The sequence below is a fragment of the Anarrhichthys ocellatus genome, unplaced genomic scaffold (genome assembly GCF_004355925.1).
Source record: "Anarrhichthys ocellatus isolate YVR2014 unplaced genomic scaffold, GSC_Weel_1.0 scaffold21, whole genome shotgun sequence".
NCBI classification, from domain to species: domain Eukaryota; kingdom Metazoa; phylum Chordata; class Actinopteri; order Perciformes; family Anarhichadidae; genus Anarrhichthys; species Anarrhichthys ocellatus.
In genome coordinates, this window is record NW_022280051.1 from 4,899,705 (window position 1) to 4,916,524 (window position 16,820).

Genomic DNA, 16,820 nt, shown 5'->3' on the forward strand with positions numbered 1-16,820 from the left:
AAAGCGTGAGCAAGTACGCCTATTGCATCTGTCCAATAGGCATCTGTTCAATATCCTTGTCGTTCTGTGATGTTTCTGGTCTAACCGTAGGGACAGTCAAGACTGCATTTTGTATATAATATATGATCTATTCAATTCAGTCAAGTTTTGCATTCAGTGAGTTTCACATTCTTTTTAAGTACAAAAAGTACCAAAAGAAATGAGAAAGAAAACAGTGTTTCATATGTAAACCACATGCATCAGCATTAAAGTTACTGTCATACGTGTGGGTTAGGTGTTTGCACCGTCCACCCAATTCATTTTTACATGACCACATTAACCACATTTTTCTTAGTATGCTAACTCGCCAATAGAGTGCGAAGAGCATCATTAGCTAATATGGCTAATGTTGGCTTTTAGCCATCTCAAAGCCAAGTACAGCCTCACAGAGCCGTTAGCGGGGCTGTAGACTATTGTGGATGAGTGTTCTTATAATGCGAGTCTCTTTTTTACTTGAAATAATTTGTTATTATAATTTTCCAAGTGTGTGTCAAGTGTGAAATCTGAGTTTCGGTGCATAAATCATTCGTCAGTTGAGACATGAATCATCTTTCTAGTTTCAGAGATCTGGAGCTGTTAAATGAGGAGACTCACTGTTTCATCACTTTACTATCAAGGGGATGGTTTGGAGGAAGAAGACGAAGAAAGAGAAGAAGAAAGTCCCCTAAATGCAAGATTCAGCACACACCACGTCTGTGATACTGTTTATTATCCAGGAGGGGGCAATGCTCCTTTTGATTTCTGAATGAAAAAAGCTTTTGGCATCCTCTGGAGTCAGCATAACAATCCTCTCTAGTCTTTAATTAGAAACCAGTGGAGACTCGGAGAATGGAGGCAGCGTCTCATCCACTGACATTAATTAAGAAAAATGAGCAAGAAGTGCTCTGACAAATGACAATAAGCTAGAGTACCATTTAAATGTGTGTTCAGTGGACGGCCCATGTGTTGCCTTTCTGTTTTCTTCTGCAAAATGGAGCAGATAATCTGTCTGTCTTTAAGTGCTGCCGCAGCAGTATACTGAAGCTAGTGATGCCAGCTGGGTACCAGAAAGATCCTAAAGTGGTCGTTTTGTTGTCCAGACACGCTCCATGTCTGGCCCTCTTTCCTCTTCCATCATCCCTCCTGCCAACTGTCACACCTCTCATCTGTACTCATAGACATTGTGCTTGAAATTCCCAGAGTTCACCTGTGCATTCGTGTGGCACGTTCCTTCTTTTGTCTGTAGATGGTGCACTATACCTGCAGAACAGTTATATTTTTACGAGGAAATAATCCCTTTTCATGGCAGACATTTTCACATCTCCCAGAATGAAAAGCACAGGTATAACTAATTATGTTAATTAAGGCCGGAGTGCATGTAGGTGTTGCAGTACAAATGTTTGTGTGGCAAGTGACATACTTAAAGCAAATCTAAATCTAAACATTATCTCACTTACTTAGAAATAGTATCATATCGTTTTTCAGTGTGTCAATCTGTGACTATACACATCAAAGCAGGAGGAAAGTTTTGTTAGTTTTGGACTTTTTAGTGGAATTGTTGATGAAGAACATTATGCTTTCGGTTGGTTGGATGACAAGAAACAACATTGAGCCCTCTCCCACTTGTAAAGTATGCCTTTGAGCATGAGTGGGAGTGTGTGCAAAGTCCAGCCTCGGTCACAAACACACACACACACACACACACACACACACACAGTGTTATCTGGCTCTGCAGATTAGAAGTGCTGTCTCCGGCCTGTAGAGAGCGTTCACCCCGCCGGGAGCGAGTCTGGCAGGAGATTCCTGCACTAACTCAACTTCCCACATTCATTCATTCCCTGAAATCTCCTTCCTTCCTCCCTCCCTCTCACTCTCTCTCTCAGCGTCTCCCCCCCAGCTCTCCATCCTCTTGTCTGCTCCCTCCTGATTGGCGAAGTGTGCCCGGACCAGTGGAGGGTGGCTGATAGGAATCAAAAAATGTCCGTCTCCTGCTGCCTTTTAAGGTGGTCTTTTCCCCAAGTGTGTAAAAAACAGTACAGAACAGGACAGCTTGGGAACGCATCCCAGTACGAGGCAACGTTGTGCTGAGCAAGGTTTTGAGGTTTTGAGCCTGCTAACACAGGAAGCAAAAGCTTTCACAATAAGAGGGTTGCACACCCACGGCCAGATAGACACACACATACTCCTCCCCTCGCACTGGGTAGTCCTACAACTTCAAAAGAGGCAGACAGAGCTCTCTGGTGTGGGTCTTCTGAAGCCGCTGTGGCATGTGCTTTGACCTCAGGCCGTGAGGAAGAGGAGGCATGAGGAAGAACTACAGCGCTATCCCGCTCATCTATGTGTCAGAGGTAGCGTTTTTGAGTTTTTCTGTCTGTTCGATGTGGTGGATAAGGGAATCACTTCTCTTTATGCAGCTCAAATGAAGTCAGTTGCAGAGTCACATGTAATCAGCAGCGTATTATTGCCCTCATAAACTCTGCATGAGTCACATGAGAAGCTGTACAGTATGTGTGAGATAGACTTTATCACTTGTTTACCACTGAAATGTCCTCTGTTAGTTACCAAGATTGTACATTTTGATATCTTTTTTGGGCTCAGCGTTCTTGGTATAACTCACTATGATTATGAACTATAAAGATTGATTTTATATGGTTTGGTTCATTACAGCCTTGTTGATAAATTTGTTATTTTACGTTTGAGATGAGCAATTGTTTATTTGACAGTTAGAGGTTGAGTCCGGCAAGTTTCACCGCGTTTGTGTCAGTGTGAAGCATGTGATTGGCCTTTGCTGCTCGAGTAACATCTAAGGAATGTGTACAGCAAGCCATCGATCAGGCAGAGCTTGCTTTCTTCTTCTCTGCCTTTCTCGCTTGTCCCTGAAGTTTCTCCGAGTGCTCCTGCAGGAGTTCATGTTTGTGGTCCTCCTGTCTTTATCTGTCTATCTCAATCTCAGCCGCTCTCTTGTTATTGCACTCTGTGGCTAAATTTAGAGCCAATTCCGAGATGTTCGCTGTTCTTTGGGCTGCCCTTATTGTGCTGACGTTGTGAGTTTCTATGTGTGCATGCATTATGTGCCTCAGTCAGCCAGTATATGCACAACAAAATGCCATCAAAATAATGTTATGTAACCCCTCCAGTATAATGGGGCTTTTCCTGTCAAGCCAACACTGGCCTGTGCCAGTCCACAAACAAGGAAATAGTAGAAAGAAGCAGCTTTTTTTGTTTGTTTCTGCAGGGAAGTCCTGCAACAAGTCACAGTGTTTTCACAGCTTCTGCACCACTGATGTGTTGTCAAAGCCTCCGTGCACAGTATATCTACAGAGCCTCAGAAATGCCCTCCAACTGTTAACTGTGGTCACTTCCATCCGTTTACCATGGTAACCATCGCAGTGTCTCAGACACTCAGCAATCAAAGACCTCGGTCGAAGCTTTTATTCCCCCTCTGTTGTCGCTCATTAAGCTGCATGTCAACAGCACATTTCTCTGGCTACTATACCTCACTGAGTGTCTTGTGCCTTTATCCTCACACTCTCAAGCCCACTCTGAAACCAACACTTTAATTTAGGATTTTGTTTATGTTTCATTAACGGTTAAAGTGGTATTAGTTGTGCAAATTATACTTCCCCAGTGTTGTCAAAAGGCCTGCATTTCCCACGTCTCTCCTTCCCCTTTTACATCTGTTACATGAAGTAAGATCTCAATCAGCACAACTCTGTGGCACAAAACTAAAGAACAGCTTATTATTTATGATTAATTACAGCCGTCATGTGTAGAATTACTATTTTATCACAAACAGCTCCTGCATCTCTGCATTGTGCTGTATTCACCTTTCTCTGCCCATGTAGAGGTTGTGATATAAGTCTGCTGACCCTGTGCACTATGCATTTCACTGTGCTGGACTGAAAACACATCCCACCCACTCTGGTTATGGAGCCATTAAAGTGAAGTGAAGCCAACATATTTACTGCACCTATATTCATCATACTTGTCTAATCAAAACAACAAACAAACAAATATTACCTTAATAATTTGAAAGAAGCTTTAATCACATACAGTGCAAAAATTCCAGAGAAGGCCGGTTTCACCAGAAATCACTTGTTGTGTTGAATCACAAGTGGCTGCAAATAGTTCAGTGGAAGTTCCCAAATTGAATTACTTACCTAAATAGATTGTCAGTGAGGGTTAATGTGAAGATAGTGTGTGCTTCCCTTCGCTGTCTGTTTTTCCATCACAGTAATGATCTGTTAAGAGTATAAGGCTCCAAACAATTACTTTCATTAATTAGTGTTTTGATTATTGTCAGCCATGCTGGCAGAGTGGCTCCCAGGATGGTGATGCTTTGGTTCAGACTGAAATATCTCCACAACTGTTGGATGGGTTGCCTTTACATTTTGTAGAGACGGTCATGGTTTTTAGAGCTTTTTCAGGGAAAACTGCTGCCAGATTTGACCGAAAATGACTGTATGAGAGCTGTGAGAGGGAACCAAACCAATAAAGTTAAAGACCGGACAGCAATGAGCTGAAACTCACTATACAGCTCTTTGTAAAGACAAAGGGAGCTGAAGATTCAGGTAAAAGTGACCGAATGTGATGTTCTATCTGTCGAGATTCAGCTTACGATACAGTGTGTGTGCGTGTGTGTGTGTGAGTGTGTTTGCTGTCATTAGAGTCTGGAAGAGAAGTCCAGAAAAGTAATCTCTTTCCTTGTATGTGAAAAACATTATACCAGATAAGATTTATTCATAGTTGACTTGTTTGGTTAAATAAAAGTCAAACAGAGCAGTGTGTGTTTGTACGTGTGTGTGTGTATGTGCGCGTGTGTGCTCAGCCTCATTAACATATAACCTTGTCTATGTCAGAAGCCTCTAGCTACCTGCTCTGAAGAGAAAAACAGGCCCTGTACTGTAAATAAAGGTTTCGTTTTTTCTCTATCGCCATCTGTTTTCTCTGTGAAGTCAGCAGCAGAAATAAGAAATGTGATATTCTCGCTCTGTTCTAACTTTCATGCTCTCTTCTTGGCTTTAAGGTCACTCCGGTTGCAAGTTTATTAGCTCTAATTCCACAACATTACAATAAATCTGCTATCATTATGCTAAGCTAAGCTAATGGCTATAGCTTCATGTTTAACAGACAGTTATGAGAGTGGTATCGGTCCACTCCTCAACCGATTATTCTGTCGGTCAACTAATAATCGACTTATTGTTTCAGCATTAGAAGAGAGATTTCGCCATCAGCCATCCGACAGTATATGAACGTTGATGTTTAATCTGCTGAGTTATTTGATGACACATGTTGTCATATCCTTTTATCTCTCTGACCACTTGCTTTAATGTCACACCTCCGTATCTTACAGCTACTTTAACTCTCTCTCTCTCTCCGCCTACATGTCACAGCAGCTGTCATTTACTCTATAAAAATACATTCATCCTCCAACAAGGTCTCGAACCACTCGGAGGAAGACAACGGGACATTAAATGTCATGAGCTGGTGGTGTAGTGTGGGCAGCGATGTGGGCGTGTAGCAGGGATGACACATGAAAGCGTGGCCCCGCACACTTTGAAAGTGTGACCCTTTAGATATTTATTTCAAACGGCGTCTGGCGCCCATCAGATAGGTTGCACTGTCCTTTATGAAAGTATTCACACATTCTGGTGGTCAGATCAGCTCACGTTACAGTGTTTATGTTACTGGAATACATCAAAGTTTAGTTAAAACATGCTACAGGCAACAATCCATGATTACCATGTACAAGTAAGTTACCTTGAGTAAAAGTATTAGCTGCAAAATGGCATATATTAGAGTGTGCTTACTCTAAACTTCAGCTTTGCTGCTCTGGTTGCAGGTATAAACAATGCCTTTGTGCTTTAACTACAATGTTATACAGACAGTAGGGAGACACTGGTGAGAGGTGTCTGGGAGCAAATGCAATCCAAGGCTGCTCATGCATCAAGAACAAAGTGACAAGGAAACAGCCAGAAGCCGCTTGTGGGTGAAAGCAGCAAAAAAAACGTTAAAAAAAGGCCGGGCCACAAACTGTGTGAAAGTAATGAGTGTCAGCATGAATTCCATCACTGTGTAGAACGAAAAACCCATGAGAAGCTGGTTGTTTGAGACCAAAGGTGGGGATCAAATTAGGTCCAGGATTTTAGAAACAGTGAGGTCAGGAGCCCCAAATAATTCTTCAAATATGGAGGGCCGGGCCCAGCTGTTTTTATTTCTATAATCCTGGCCCTAATTGGATTTTTCCCATTTGAATTATTCAGTTAACTGTTCAATTGTATTCGCTGTGCATTTTATTTCCCGTCTTGTAGGTTTAGATGGAAGTTTCAGTTGGTTGCAATCTGCTATCTCGCCACTAGATGTCGCCAAATCGGACACACTAGACCTGTACATGAAGGAATGGGCCAAAACCTTTTTATATTCCCCGAAGTATGGAGTGGTATTGGCACCAATTTAACATGTAGCTGTAGCCTTTTGTTCATATTTTTATTAATGTTGGCCTAAAAGTAGACAAATTAAAGTTTATTGCGGTTAAAAAAATTATAATCAGCCAGTAAAATGCTCTTTATTTTGCAGATAGAGTACAGTTTTGTTGTAGTTTGGGCCTCCAAAACCCCCCGTCTCACTTCTGCCTATTCAGAAGACCACCTGTTTCATGTCCAGATATATGCCTCTCTGTATTTCTGTCTTTAATAGTATCATAAGTGCCATTTACTGTCCACAACTATTGTATGCAATAAAACTGCATCAGGGTTTGTAAAAATAGTGTCCGTGTGATTAACCTCGACGGTACAGCATCCATCTGCTGCAGAGCCTCTATTCCAGGCAGCTTAAATTTACCATCAGAGTCTCCTAAAAAACCCCGCCAGCCCCTTTTCATTCCCTGCATTCCCATTCAAGTGCCCCATTGATTTAGTTCCCCTGCTATGCTGGGACAAAAGATATGGCTGGAAAGCAGGGAACCTTAGCCCTCCCTGAAGAAATGCTTTTATAGAGGCTGAAAAGACTGTGAGGAGGAGGAGCGACGCTTCGTCTGTTCATTTGTTGGAAAGAGAGAGTTGCTTTTAATGCAGAGGTTACAAAGAGAGGAGAGCTAGTGGAAAACTCTGGAGCCGGTTGCTCTTTATCGATTCAAACTCAGCCTAGTTATCAGAAAAGTACTTCACGTTTAGTGGAGATTTACGTATCATTAAAGTAATTCGCATTTGTACCATACAAACTACTTCCACTAATTATTTACTCAGGTGTAACTACCGAGCCACCTGAGATGAATGAGAAAGCTTATAGTCAGGAGTAAATTAAGTTAATACAGTAATGTGTTCGACACGTGACACTATACCTCCAATTACAAAACGTTATGCCAATTACACTAGCTAAATCAGATCAAATATTTCTCTCTCCTTCTAAATTACATGAATACTGCTGACTGTTACTTCTCCGTATACAAATAAAGTCACACTTATGCAGGTAAGCCCACAAGTTAGCAACTACTGGAAGAATTTGAGGCATGTAGTCGGTAAAGAGAAGTGGGTGGAGACCAAAAACAGAGCAAAAAAAGGGTGCTTACATTCATCCGGTGGGCAGAAACATGACTCCAAATGAATGCTAATGTTGCTCCGTATCTGCTAGATGAATAAGTAAGCAACTGTTTGCTAACAACTTGTCGTGTTCACAGCTTGTTTCCTTGAATCAGTGAATCAGTAGTTTGAAACTAAGTAGACGTGACCTCTTGGGAAGGACTCATGTCTACATTTCATACAGACTTGTTATCATGGCGGATCCTGAGTGTGTCAGACTGAGTCCGCTCTGCTGATTAATTCTGCCCGGTGATATATGAGGATGCTCAGGCTGATCAATCACTGTCATCTCTACCAAACGGGCAGCCACCGCAGCAGAAAACCCTCCTGCTCTCGACACCCTTTCTGTTGCAACATATTTGTGTGCGAGTGAGGATCATTACTCGTCCACTAGTGAGCCTAATGGGCCTTATCAGCATCAATAGCACACGGTGAAATGAACATTTAGGGTCGTAGAAACTAGCCTTGCTGACAAATCCATCTTCTTTGGCAGAGATAGATCCAGAGGGATTACATGATATTTAAGTCAGGGTGACATAGATGATGTGCTCTGTTTGATTGAAGCAAGGCTGCAGAGTTATAACGCTATAAAGGTCCAATCAATAAGTGAAAGAACTGTGGGAGATGTAGCCATGAGGTGAGAGAGACAGGCAGGGAAGGAGACGCGTTGTGATAGAAAATGTAATTGCTGGCACTAAAGCATTGACATAATGAAAGGCTGACAGCTTTAATAAAAAGAGAGATATTTGTGGACAGGTTACTCACAGCCATAATGAAAGAAGGGATGTTATTTAGTGGCACAACCTCACTGCTCCTGTTACTGAGCCCAAAGGATGTGCATGTGCATGTGCCATGTGCAAGCGTCTCGCTGTTCAATTGATTCTGCCTTCGCCCTGCATGGCGCTAGGGATGGAAGACGGGTTTTACATACAGATGCACACAGCAGTGGGTCGCAGCTTTTTGTGCTCATCTGGATGTAGACACATTCCCAAATGACAACATTAAAAACACATTAGAGCGTCTATGCGACAGTGATCTCAGCCAGACATTAGGCAGGAGACGTAACTGTGAAATGTGAAATATCTTAATGTAATTCTCGGCGCGTAATTTCCTTTTTTTCCCCACGGTGCTCCGATATCTTATCATTTACTTGTAGTACACATTAATTCCCTGTCTGTGTAATGGATAAAGATGAATGCAAGATTAATGAAACATGATCTGCTTGAGGTGTAATCTCATCCACATAACATCAGTTGGTTTGGTCTGTATCTGTTCAGTATGATGTACTGATTGTGTGTTGCAAGGAACAAAAGAAATGAGGAAGCAAAGAGACGTTTCTTTTTACCGACAGACGTCTGAACACACAGTCTGCTCTGGAGAGTTCCCCTTCCTGTCTGACTCAGAGACGCAGCAATAACCGGGCCGGATTAAGACAGCTGTTTGTCAATTAGCTCTCACTTTCTTTTCTCACACATATTAAATGACGTCAGGTTTACTGTCAGTGAGAAATAGGAACTGCGGGATTCACGTCAGTTTTACTGGCATACATCCTCCAAATATGTAAATTGGGTGGACTAAATGTTGGAAACATTAATGTGTGCAGTCCAACACAACAAGAGAACAAGTATATATGTATGAAATGTACCATAGAGCAACTAAGGAAGAAGACTCAACAAAAAAGAGAACATCTTATGTAATTCCAGGTTGTTGCGTTACATTTCATCATACACGTGTTTCTATTTCGCTGGTGCTGCAGTTGCACTGAAGTCAGTTATACTGGTAGAGAAGTAATAATAAGACATGAGTCATGCAGCATCATTTTAAAGCTGCCCCAAGAACCCCAACAGAATTATCTGAGGCCCCCTTCCCACCAGAAAGTTCTGACCCCGGTAACCTAAGCCTTGTAGAAACCCACCAGAACATCCTGCACCACCCCTAACTTAAACATTCCAGAACCCTGACAGAATGTCCCCCAACAACGTTCCCAAATCCCACTGGAACATTCCAATTCCATTCACCTAAACATCCCAACGTCTCAGAATCCCTTCAGAATGTTCCCAACACCGTCAAACATTCCAGAGCCTCCTCTTCTCCCAAGACAACCCAGAGCCCCACGTACACTCTCCTGACCAGTGACAGTGTGTGTGTGTTACGGAAGTCAGGCTGATGTCACTGCTGAGATGGAGACAGGAAGCGCTGCAGGAAGTCCATAAAGAACACAAACAATGGCATCTTGTGGATCAGAGTGGATTTTTTGTGTGCACACGCAAAAGCATCAGTCCTTGACCGACACATGGATTTTATGTCATATTCAAACCATGAAATCTAGATCAGAAATGCTGTGCACTGTCTCTCTTTTTGGCAGATAGTTGGATTTTGATCTCTATATTGCACTTATTAAATGTCAGATGGGGGGGGGGGGACATTTAGATGAAGAATTGGAACTGCATGCACGTCAGCGTGTGTGTGTGTGTGTGTGTGTGACAGAATTCTTTATTTCCTTGCAATGCAGGGAAATGGAATAGTCTTAAAGTGGACTTTTGTAGCGGTTTTACAGCCTCACAGGAGTCGTGCAGTGCTGAAATACCCATTAGGGATCTGCTCTTAATGGCATTTACATAACAGTTGTTTTCTGTGAGCCCACAGCCAATACCCTCTGTGGATCAAATCAATGCTAAAGTACAAAGAGAGCACCAATCTGGATCTAAATAAATGTCACATTTAACTCCCTGCCTGCTACCTCTCTTTCACACACGCATAAGCGTGGATGTAATAAATCAATACCCAGGGGAAATGGACTGGAAGTGTATTAGGTTATTTAGGATTGATCACAACAGAAAGATTTGTCGTGGATCCATCCCAGAGCCATGCAACGATCTTTCCTAAATACGCACACACGCACTCACAGAACCGATGTGATTGAATCAGCCTGGATCGGATTCAACTTTCAATAACGGAGCTCTGGCCCTGCAGGCGGCCTCGGTGCCGGGTGCTTGTTCTCTGCCCTGCAGGCCTCAGAGTGTCCGACCTGTCAGCACACACGCTTGTCACGGTGATTAAAAGGTGGCTGACTCAGAAAGTGGGCTTCAGGTCGACGCGTGCACGAGAGGGGAGATAACGATGAAGAACGACAAGAGGGTGAGACGGGGATGAAACACCTGTCGGTATGTCTTCCAATATACGGAGGAGTCCACTTATAGCGTGTGGATGAATACTTCATGTGAGCGCGGACAGTAAACTATAGACCCATATCACATGACCTGCTAATCATACTAATTGGTTTCTTTATCAGTGATGCCAGAGTAGAGCTGCTCTGCCCTTAAATCATTCATGAGTCTCTCCCCAGACCTACAAATGTGTGTTTGCATGTACGTGTGTTTGCATGTTTGTGTGTGTGTGATTCATAGGGGGGTGTATTCGATATCCTCCGCAGCCCCTCCCTGTGTTGACGCGGTGGGCGGGGCTTAATCACACATTGTGCTTCCCTGGCTCGCCCGGTTTAGAGGGATTACCGGCCGTGCTGTGGAACGAACCACACCGTCGGTCGGTTTTTTTTCTTCCCCTCACCGGCAGCGGTGGTGAGCCAGCAGGACGCCGTGATGACACGTGTTGTTGCACCGACGAAGCGAACGGACGACGGTCAACTTCACACCTGAGGACAAACAAAACAAAACAAAACGGGAGATCAAGTGTGAGCCTCGAGAGTATGTTCCGGAGCTCGTGCTGCTGTGGAGAAAAGTTCACCAGGAGTAGGGATACTCTCACACCAGAGACGTTAATATGGTAAATATATGGTTAATATGGCGCTTTGTACTACAAGCTAACCGTCATTAGAGGAGAAGTGGAGTTATCCTGCTTTCTGTTTCCTCCTAAAATCCTCTAACAGCTGACGCTCCATGCCCGACGATCCAGACACGTTTTGCTTTATTGTGTGAAGACGCCAACTTGTCATTATATATGCATGTATACATGCATACGTATGAATCTGCATTTTCCAATTCTTAGTTCACACAATCGTGTGCTACCAAAATGCACTGCGGTCTGAAGCTCTTATATCATGTTATATACGGCTGTGTGTGTCTGCACGTGCATCACATTAACAGATGTTATAATGGAGTTTGGTGGAGATGAGCCGAGCTTCTTGCAGACCGCCTGCAGGCAGTGAACTTGCCACAAGTCATTTTGTGTCTAGGAGACCTTTTTTTGTGACCCAGACATCACGTGACTGCACAGCAGTATAAGCACCCACGGGCAAAGCAAGTTGATCCAGTCTGTCTGCAGGTGTTGAAATATGTTCTATTATGTCCTTTTTATATGGAAACAGAAACAACAGGGGAGTTTGCTGTTTTTCCTCGAGGAGTGTTCAAGTTGTATCAAAGAGTAAGTGCTTGTGTCACTGTGTTATTCCTCCCAAAGGTTGAATAACATGTGTTATAACAGAGAACTGGTGGTCCTCTGACCCACTTGCAGGGGGGCTCACTACACAGAGAGCTGCTTCTTGTTCACCTTTTATCTGACAAAGCTCAGGGGATACGTACGGAAGCGTCGACTGAGCATCCTTCAAGCAGCCGAGCCGCCCCCGGGGTGCAAACGTATTTTTCCTGCTGAGCGGCGATCTGGGTGCAGGATGAAGAAGCCTTGCCCAAGGGCACCTGAGTGGTAGTTGCTGTGGAAGCATATAGCATTAGTCATTTTCCCCAAGCACATTTTCCAGACAGTAGCTGGAAAGTCTAGTGTTTGTAAGAGGAGAGGAGAGTCTGTTCGATGAAGTTGGAAGTAGAACTGAAAGCCTCAAATCGGGACGGAAACTTGTACGAAAGCTTACTTTCATTACACACGTTTTCTAACCTGCGCTGTTTACTCTGGTTGAACGGTTCATTTTCATCCGTGGACATGAAGAATGCACAGCTGTGAAACTCGCTAACCGAGCAGCATTAAGGCTGCAAACAACCCATAATGCAACACTCTCTGTAGGAGCTGTCTGTGTTTTCAAAAGGAACATTTGAGGTTGTGAATACGCAGATGTTTGCTCCTGTGTCATCATATAATCGGGTCAAAATACAGTTAATCAGTAGGCTCAGCTTAAAGTTAAACCCTACTGTCCTCTTGTGTGTATAATTAATGCACCAAGTAGCCTGTTCTCTAGCTACCATCAGATCACTTTCAAAGAGGAAGATTTGCTCCTCTGCAGGCTGAACTTTAGTGTGTTTGTGGAGGATGGGGGGGGGTGTGTTTCCTTCTCTGAGCTCCTGATAGTTTCCCCCTCTGGGCAGCAGATTCTTCTTCTTCTTCTTCTTCTTTAGATTCATGTCAATAAGGAGGAGTTTTGGGACTGTTTGGACCAAAGAACACATTTAAAGGAGATATTGTGATTGTCTTTTACGATTATGGGATTAATCTAAAGAAAAAGAATCGACAGATCAGTCGGTTCGTTGCAGCTCCATAACTGCTGGCTGACATAACAAACACAAAACAAAGGAAGGAACCGACTCTGCCCGTCGCCTTTTCTATTTAGTCTCCTGAAAGTGTTTCGGGGTGCTAACAGCCGTCCTCTGAAGTCTCGTATATTTAATGAGCACTTTGTTCTCTTTATTTAATCATCGACGCTCGCTGAAGTGTCTGCGCATTTTCCTCGTTGTAGCTTCTCAACGGTGAGATTTGTTTTTCGCTTTTAAACTGAACATTTTTGATAAATTTAAGATTGACATTTTACACCGTTTTCTGTCTTTAAATGAGCAAACAAGTCATAGATTAATTGATCAAAATATTCTCTAGCTTCTATATTATTTCTCTCGTTAGCTCAGTAGAACCGGCTTTTGTTCGGGGTCATTTTAAGACTTAAGATTTGAGAAGTAAAATGAAATATTCTTTAAATTATCATAGATGTATGGATAGAAATAGAGCATGCAAAGACGATATAATATGTCCCTAGCCGTTGGCTGTTAATTGCACTCAACAGGTCCAAGCTTGTTTAATTTTGTGCTGTGTTTCTGTGGGATGCAGGAAACCAGTTCTTGCAGTATATTTTGATTTATGGGCAGCACACACACACACACACACACACACACACTCCCTCCATCAGCACCACAAATCACAGTGACGAGCTGAGCCGTGGCCTTTGTTTGACCATTGCGAGCGAGCAGAACGGGAGGAGTGGATGTCGTTGACTGATGCTCTTCAGCTCCCTTCATTGGTCATTCGCGCCGGAGTGCGAGTCCGCCTCTACTCAATGGCGTCTGTTGTCAGAGCAACCGATGGAATCTGTGTCGTATCGCGGAGTAAATGAAGCTTCGACTTATTACCGAGCGAGGGAGGGGACGTGAGCGCTGGAGGAGGACAGAGGTGGATCTGTGAAATGTGAATTATTGAGACGTAGTTGCACGGGTTCATCTCTTCCTCTCAATGCGTTTGGATTAGCGATGGAGTGGGCTAAGCTGACGGTGAATCAACACACACCAGCAGTGATGTGTGTGAGTAACACGGTGTGGATTAACCAACACACAAATACTCTGCCTATCAAAGGGATCCTGTGTTGGGCTAACACACACACACACACACACTCGGCTGTTTAGCCCCTAGTCATATCATATAACGCTGATTCATCGCCTATTATTACACTCTGTGAGCAGATGTATTAAGCTAGCTGCCTAGATTTGGTTTAACCCCTTTTTGCATTATATTCTTTAAACCACTCAACAGAACTGCCGCTGCACAATCATCACAACCTGCGATAATGCAAAGCTAAGTCATGAATATTAAAACGTACAGATGCAGGAATTAATTCATATGTGGGAATATATGGCTCCGCAGCTCACGTTTCTACCCAGAAACCGTGCAACATTTAATCACTTAGACAACTCTCATGGCTGGTACGTCGTTGAAGCCCAAAAGCCAAATATTTACTGCTTGCAGCTTCTAAATCTCTGAGGATTTGCTGTTTTATATCGTTGGAAATTTAATATCTATGGGTTTTAACTGCTGGTCGGACAAAACAGGCATTTTAAAGGCGTCGATTTAGCTCGTAAAAGGCAATCTTCAGTGTTTACCTGCGTTTGTCATACTAATCAATGTATCGGTTTATCAAAGACAATAGTTTGTTGCAGCCTTAATAACACATATACTCCAAATAAATGTGCTGTGTGTGAATGCGGGCTGCATTGATTTGGTTTATGGATTAATGGGTCAATCGTTGTGTCTTTTAAAAATGGCAGAACAGAGTGAGAACTGTCCATCACATCCCGAAACTAAAAGCGATGTCTTCAAATGTCTTCGGACAAAGAAAACAAACACGTCCTCACCTTTGTCTGGCTGATGGAAGGTCAATTAATCGACTAATTGTTTCAGTCAGAATCCAAAATACGTAAGAAATAGTTGCTGCCCTACACACACACACACACACACACACACACACACACACACACACACCTGCCAGTCTTCGTTATGTAACTCCCGATGTTTGCAAAGTGTGTTGACAGAAGGATGCAGCGTTATTCAAAATATGTGGACACATTTCAGAGTTACTATCACGATAACTTGTAGTAGGAACGCCGGAGAAGTCGGAGCAGCGCTGTGTTATGAATAGAGGGGTTGAATGTAGACGAACTCTTTCCTCTGTTACAGTTGGCGTGTGTGTGTGTGTGTGTGTGTGTGTGTGTGTTTTGTTGGGGATATAACATGTTAGTATGTATGTTAAAAACATTTTCCGTATCCTTCATCCTCACTCTCATCGCTTTCCTTCTTTTATTTCCCCCCCCGGGCATTTTTAGAATGGGCGCAAGGGCTGCTGGGTAATCGTTGCTCTGGAAAGCGGCAGATTAAAATCTCAGATTACAAGAGGAGAGGATGGATTACAATTTTTTTTGTTGCATGTGGTTGTGTAAAGCAGGTCATATACAAACACACACACGTGGTTCAGATGCTGTAGAGATATTCTCCCGTCCTCTAGCTTGTGCAGTACACGTATATATTTATATATGCGTGTTGTTTCTGTACATGTATCATCAAGTCATTATCTCATGCTAAGGCCCCCAGATAGTAAATGGATTGCCAACATTTCATTGATTTCTAACTCGATATCCATTGAGACCGCTCTGTTTCCCGCTGCACTGTGATTTCCCAGTTTCTCTGGTTAACGGAGCATCGCAGTGGACAACATCACCCCACATAACGTTTATTTAGTCACAGCAAGACACTACTGATGTTAAATGATCCGTTGCATTCTGGGAAATGTTCCATATCGACATCTATTTAAAATGAAGTAAAGGTCTCTCTAAATGTAGCGCTTTGTCGTTAAATATCACAAGCATCATTCATCTAGAGACGTTAGTTAAATTACTACAAACGGACGACACCAGATTACTGAAAAGAAGCACAAAATGCAATCCAAAGCACATTCAAGACTCTCTTGGTCTACACTCATAGTCCTGTTTGTCATTTTTAATGTCTACTATTTTATTTACGTGACTGTCCTTCTGTAGGTCTTTATTCTAAGCATTTGACACTCAAAGAACGCGCTGTTGTTCCACATGTTGGCGCACATAACACCTCGACCGGCTCGTAGAAGAAGGTATGCAGCCGTCTCTCTGCGGCCGTCTGAACTGATCACCGTTTAAATTTGCAGCGAGTGTACAGAGGAATGAGAGAGTGGGAGAAGGATATCTCCGTCGGGCTCTCATCCCTCCATCTGTGGTTTGTTAATGAGGCTCTGGGGTCACGTCACTGTGACGACTTGACACTCTTTCATACTGTATGGACATCTCGGTCTAAGAGACTTCAGAGCTCCTTATCTCACAGCGCACACATTGCACAGAGGAGTGTGTATAAAGAAATGTACGGAGAAAACCGGAAAAATTCATCAAGTTATGTCATGGTGCTAAATGCTTCTCGGATGCTTTCCGTTGGTTCCTAACGTCTTCATCTCTATAACTTATTGCCGAGGTTAGTAGTTAAGAAGTTATGACACTTGATTAAAGTGCTTCAGAAGCAGGATCAAACATGATGGTGGAAGAAGTACTGTGGCGGTTAGAATCACAATGGCTGTAAATAACAAGACACTTAGTATTGTGATCCATGCAACGTGGAGTGTGCAGAGAGTAGCCTGTCCTGACTTGAAATTGGTTCAGTCCGTGCATCGACACAGTAATCAGACGTGAGCTGTCGACTTCCCCTCAGCCCCACCTTTGGTTTGGTGTGTGTGTGTGTGTGTGTGTGTGTGTGTGTGTGTGT

At 43.1% G+C, this 16,820-nt stretch overlaps 1 protein-coding gene across 3 annotated transcripts in view; it reads left to right on the forward strand.

Moving 5' to 3' along the window:
* Positions 1-2,231: 2,231 nt before the first annotated feature.
* The window catches only part of LOC116389861 (transmembrane and coiled-coil domain protein 3), a 25,327-nt gene continuing 10,738 nt past the window's right edge, over positions 2,232-16,820 (forward strand). The window contains exon 1 of one of the 3 annotated variants that reach the window (XM_031858892.1): positions 2,232-2,366. In XM_031858892.1, the coding sequence (XP_031714752.1) occupies positions 2,322-2,366 (45 nt within the window). In that variant the 5' untranslated portion in view covers positions 2,232-2,321. Of the gene's footprint in view, positions 14,036-16,820 lie in introns of all 3 variants that reach the window. The other 2 variants (XM_031858893.1, XM_031858894.1) reach the window with 2 other exon arrangements.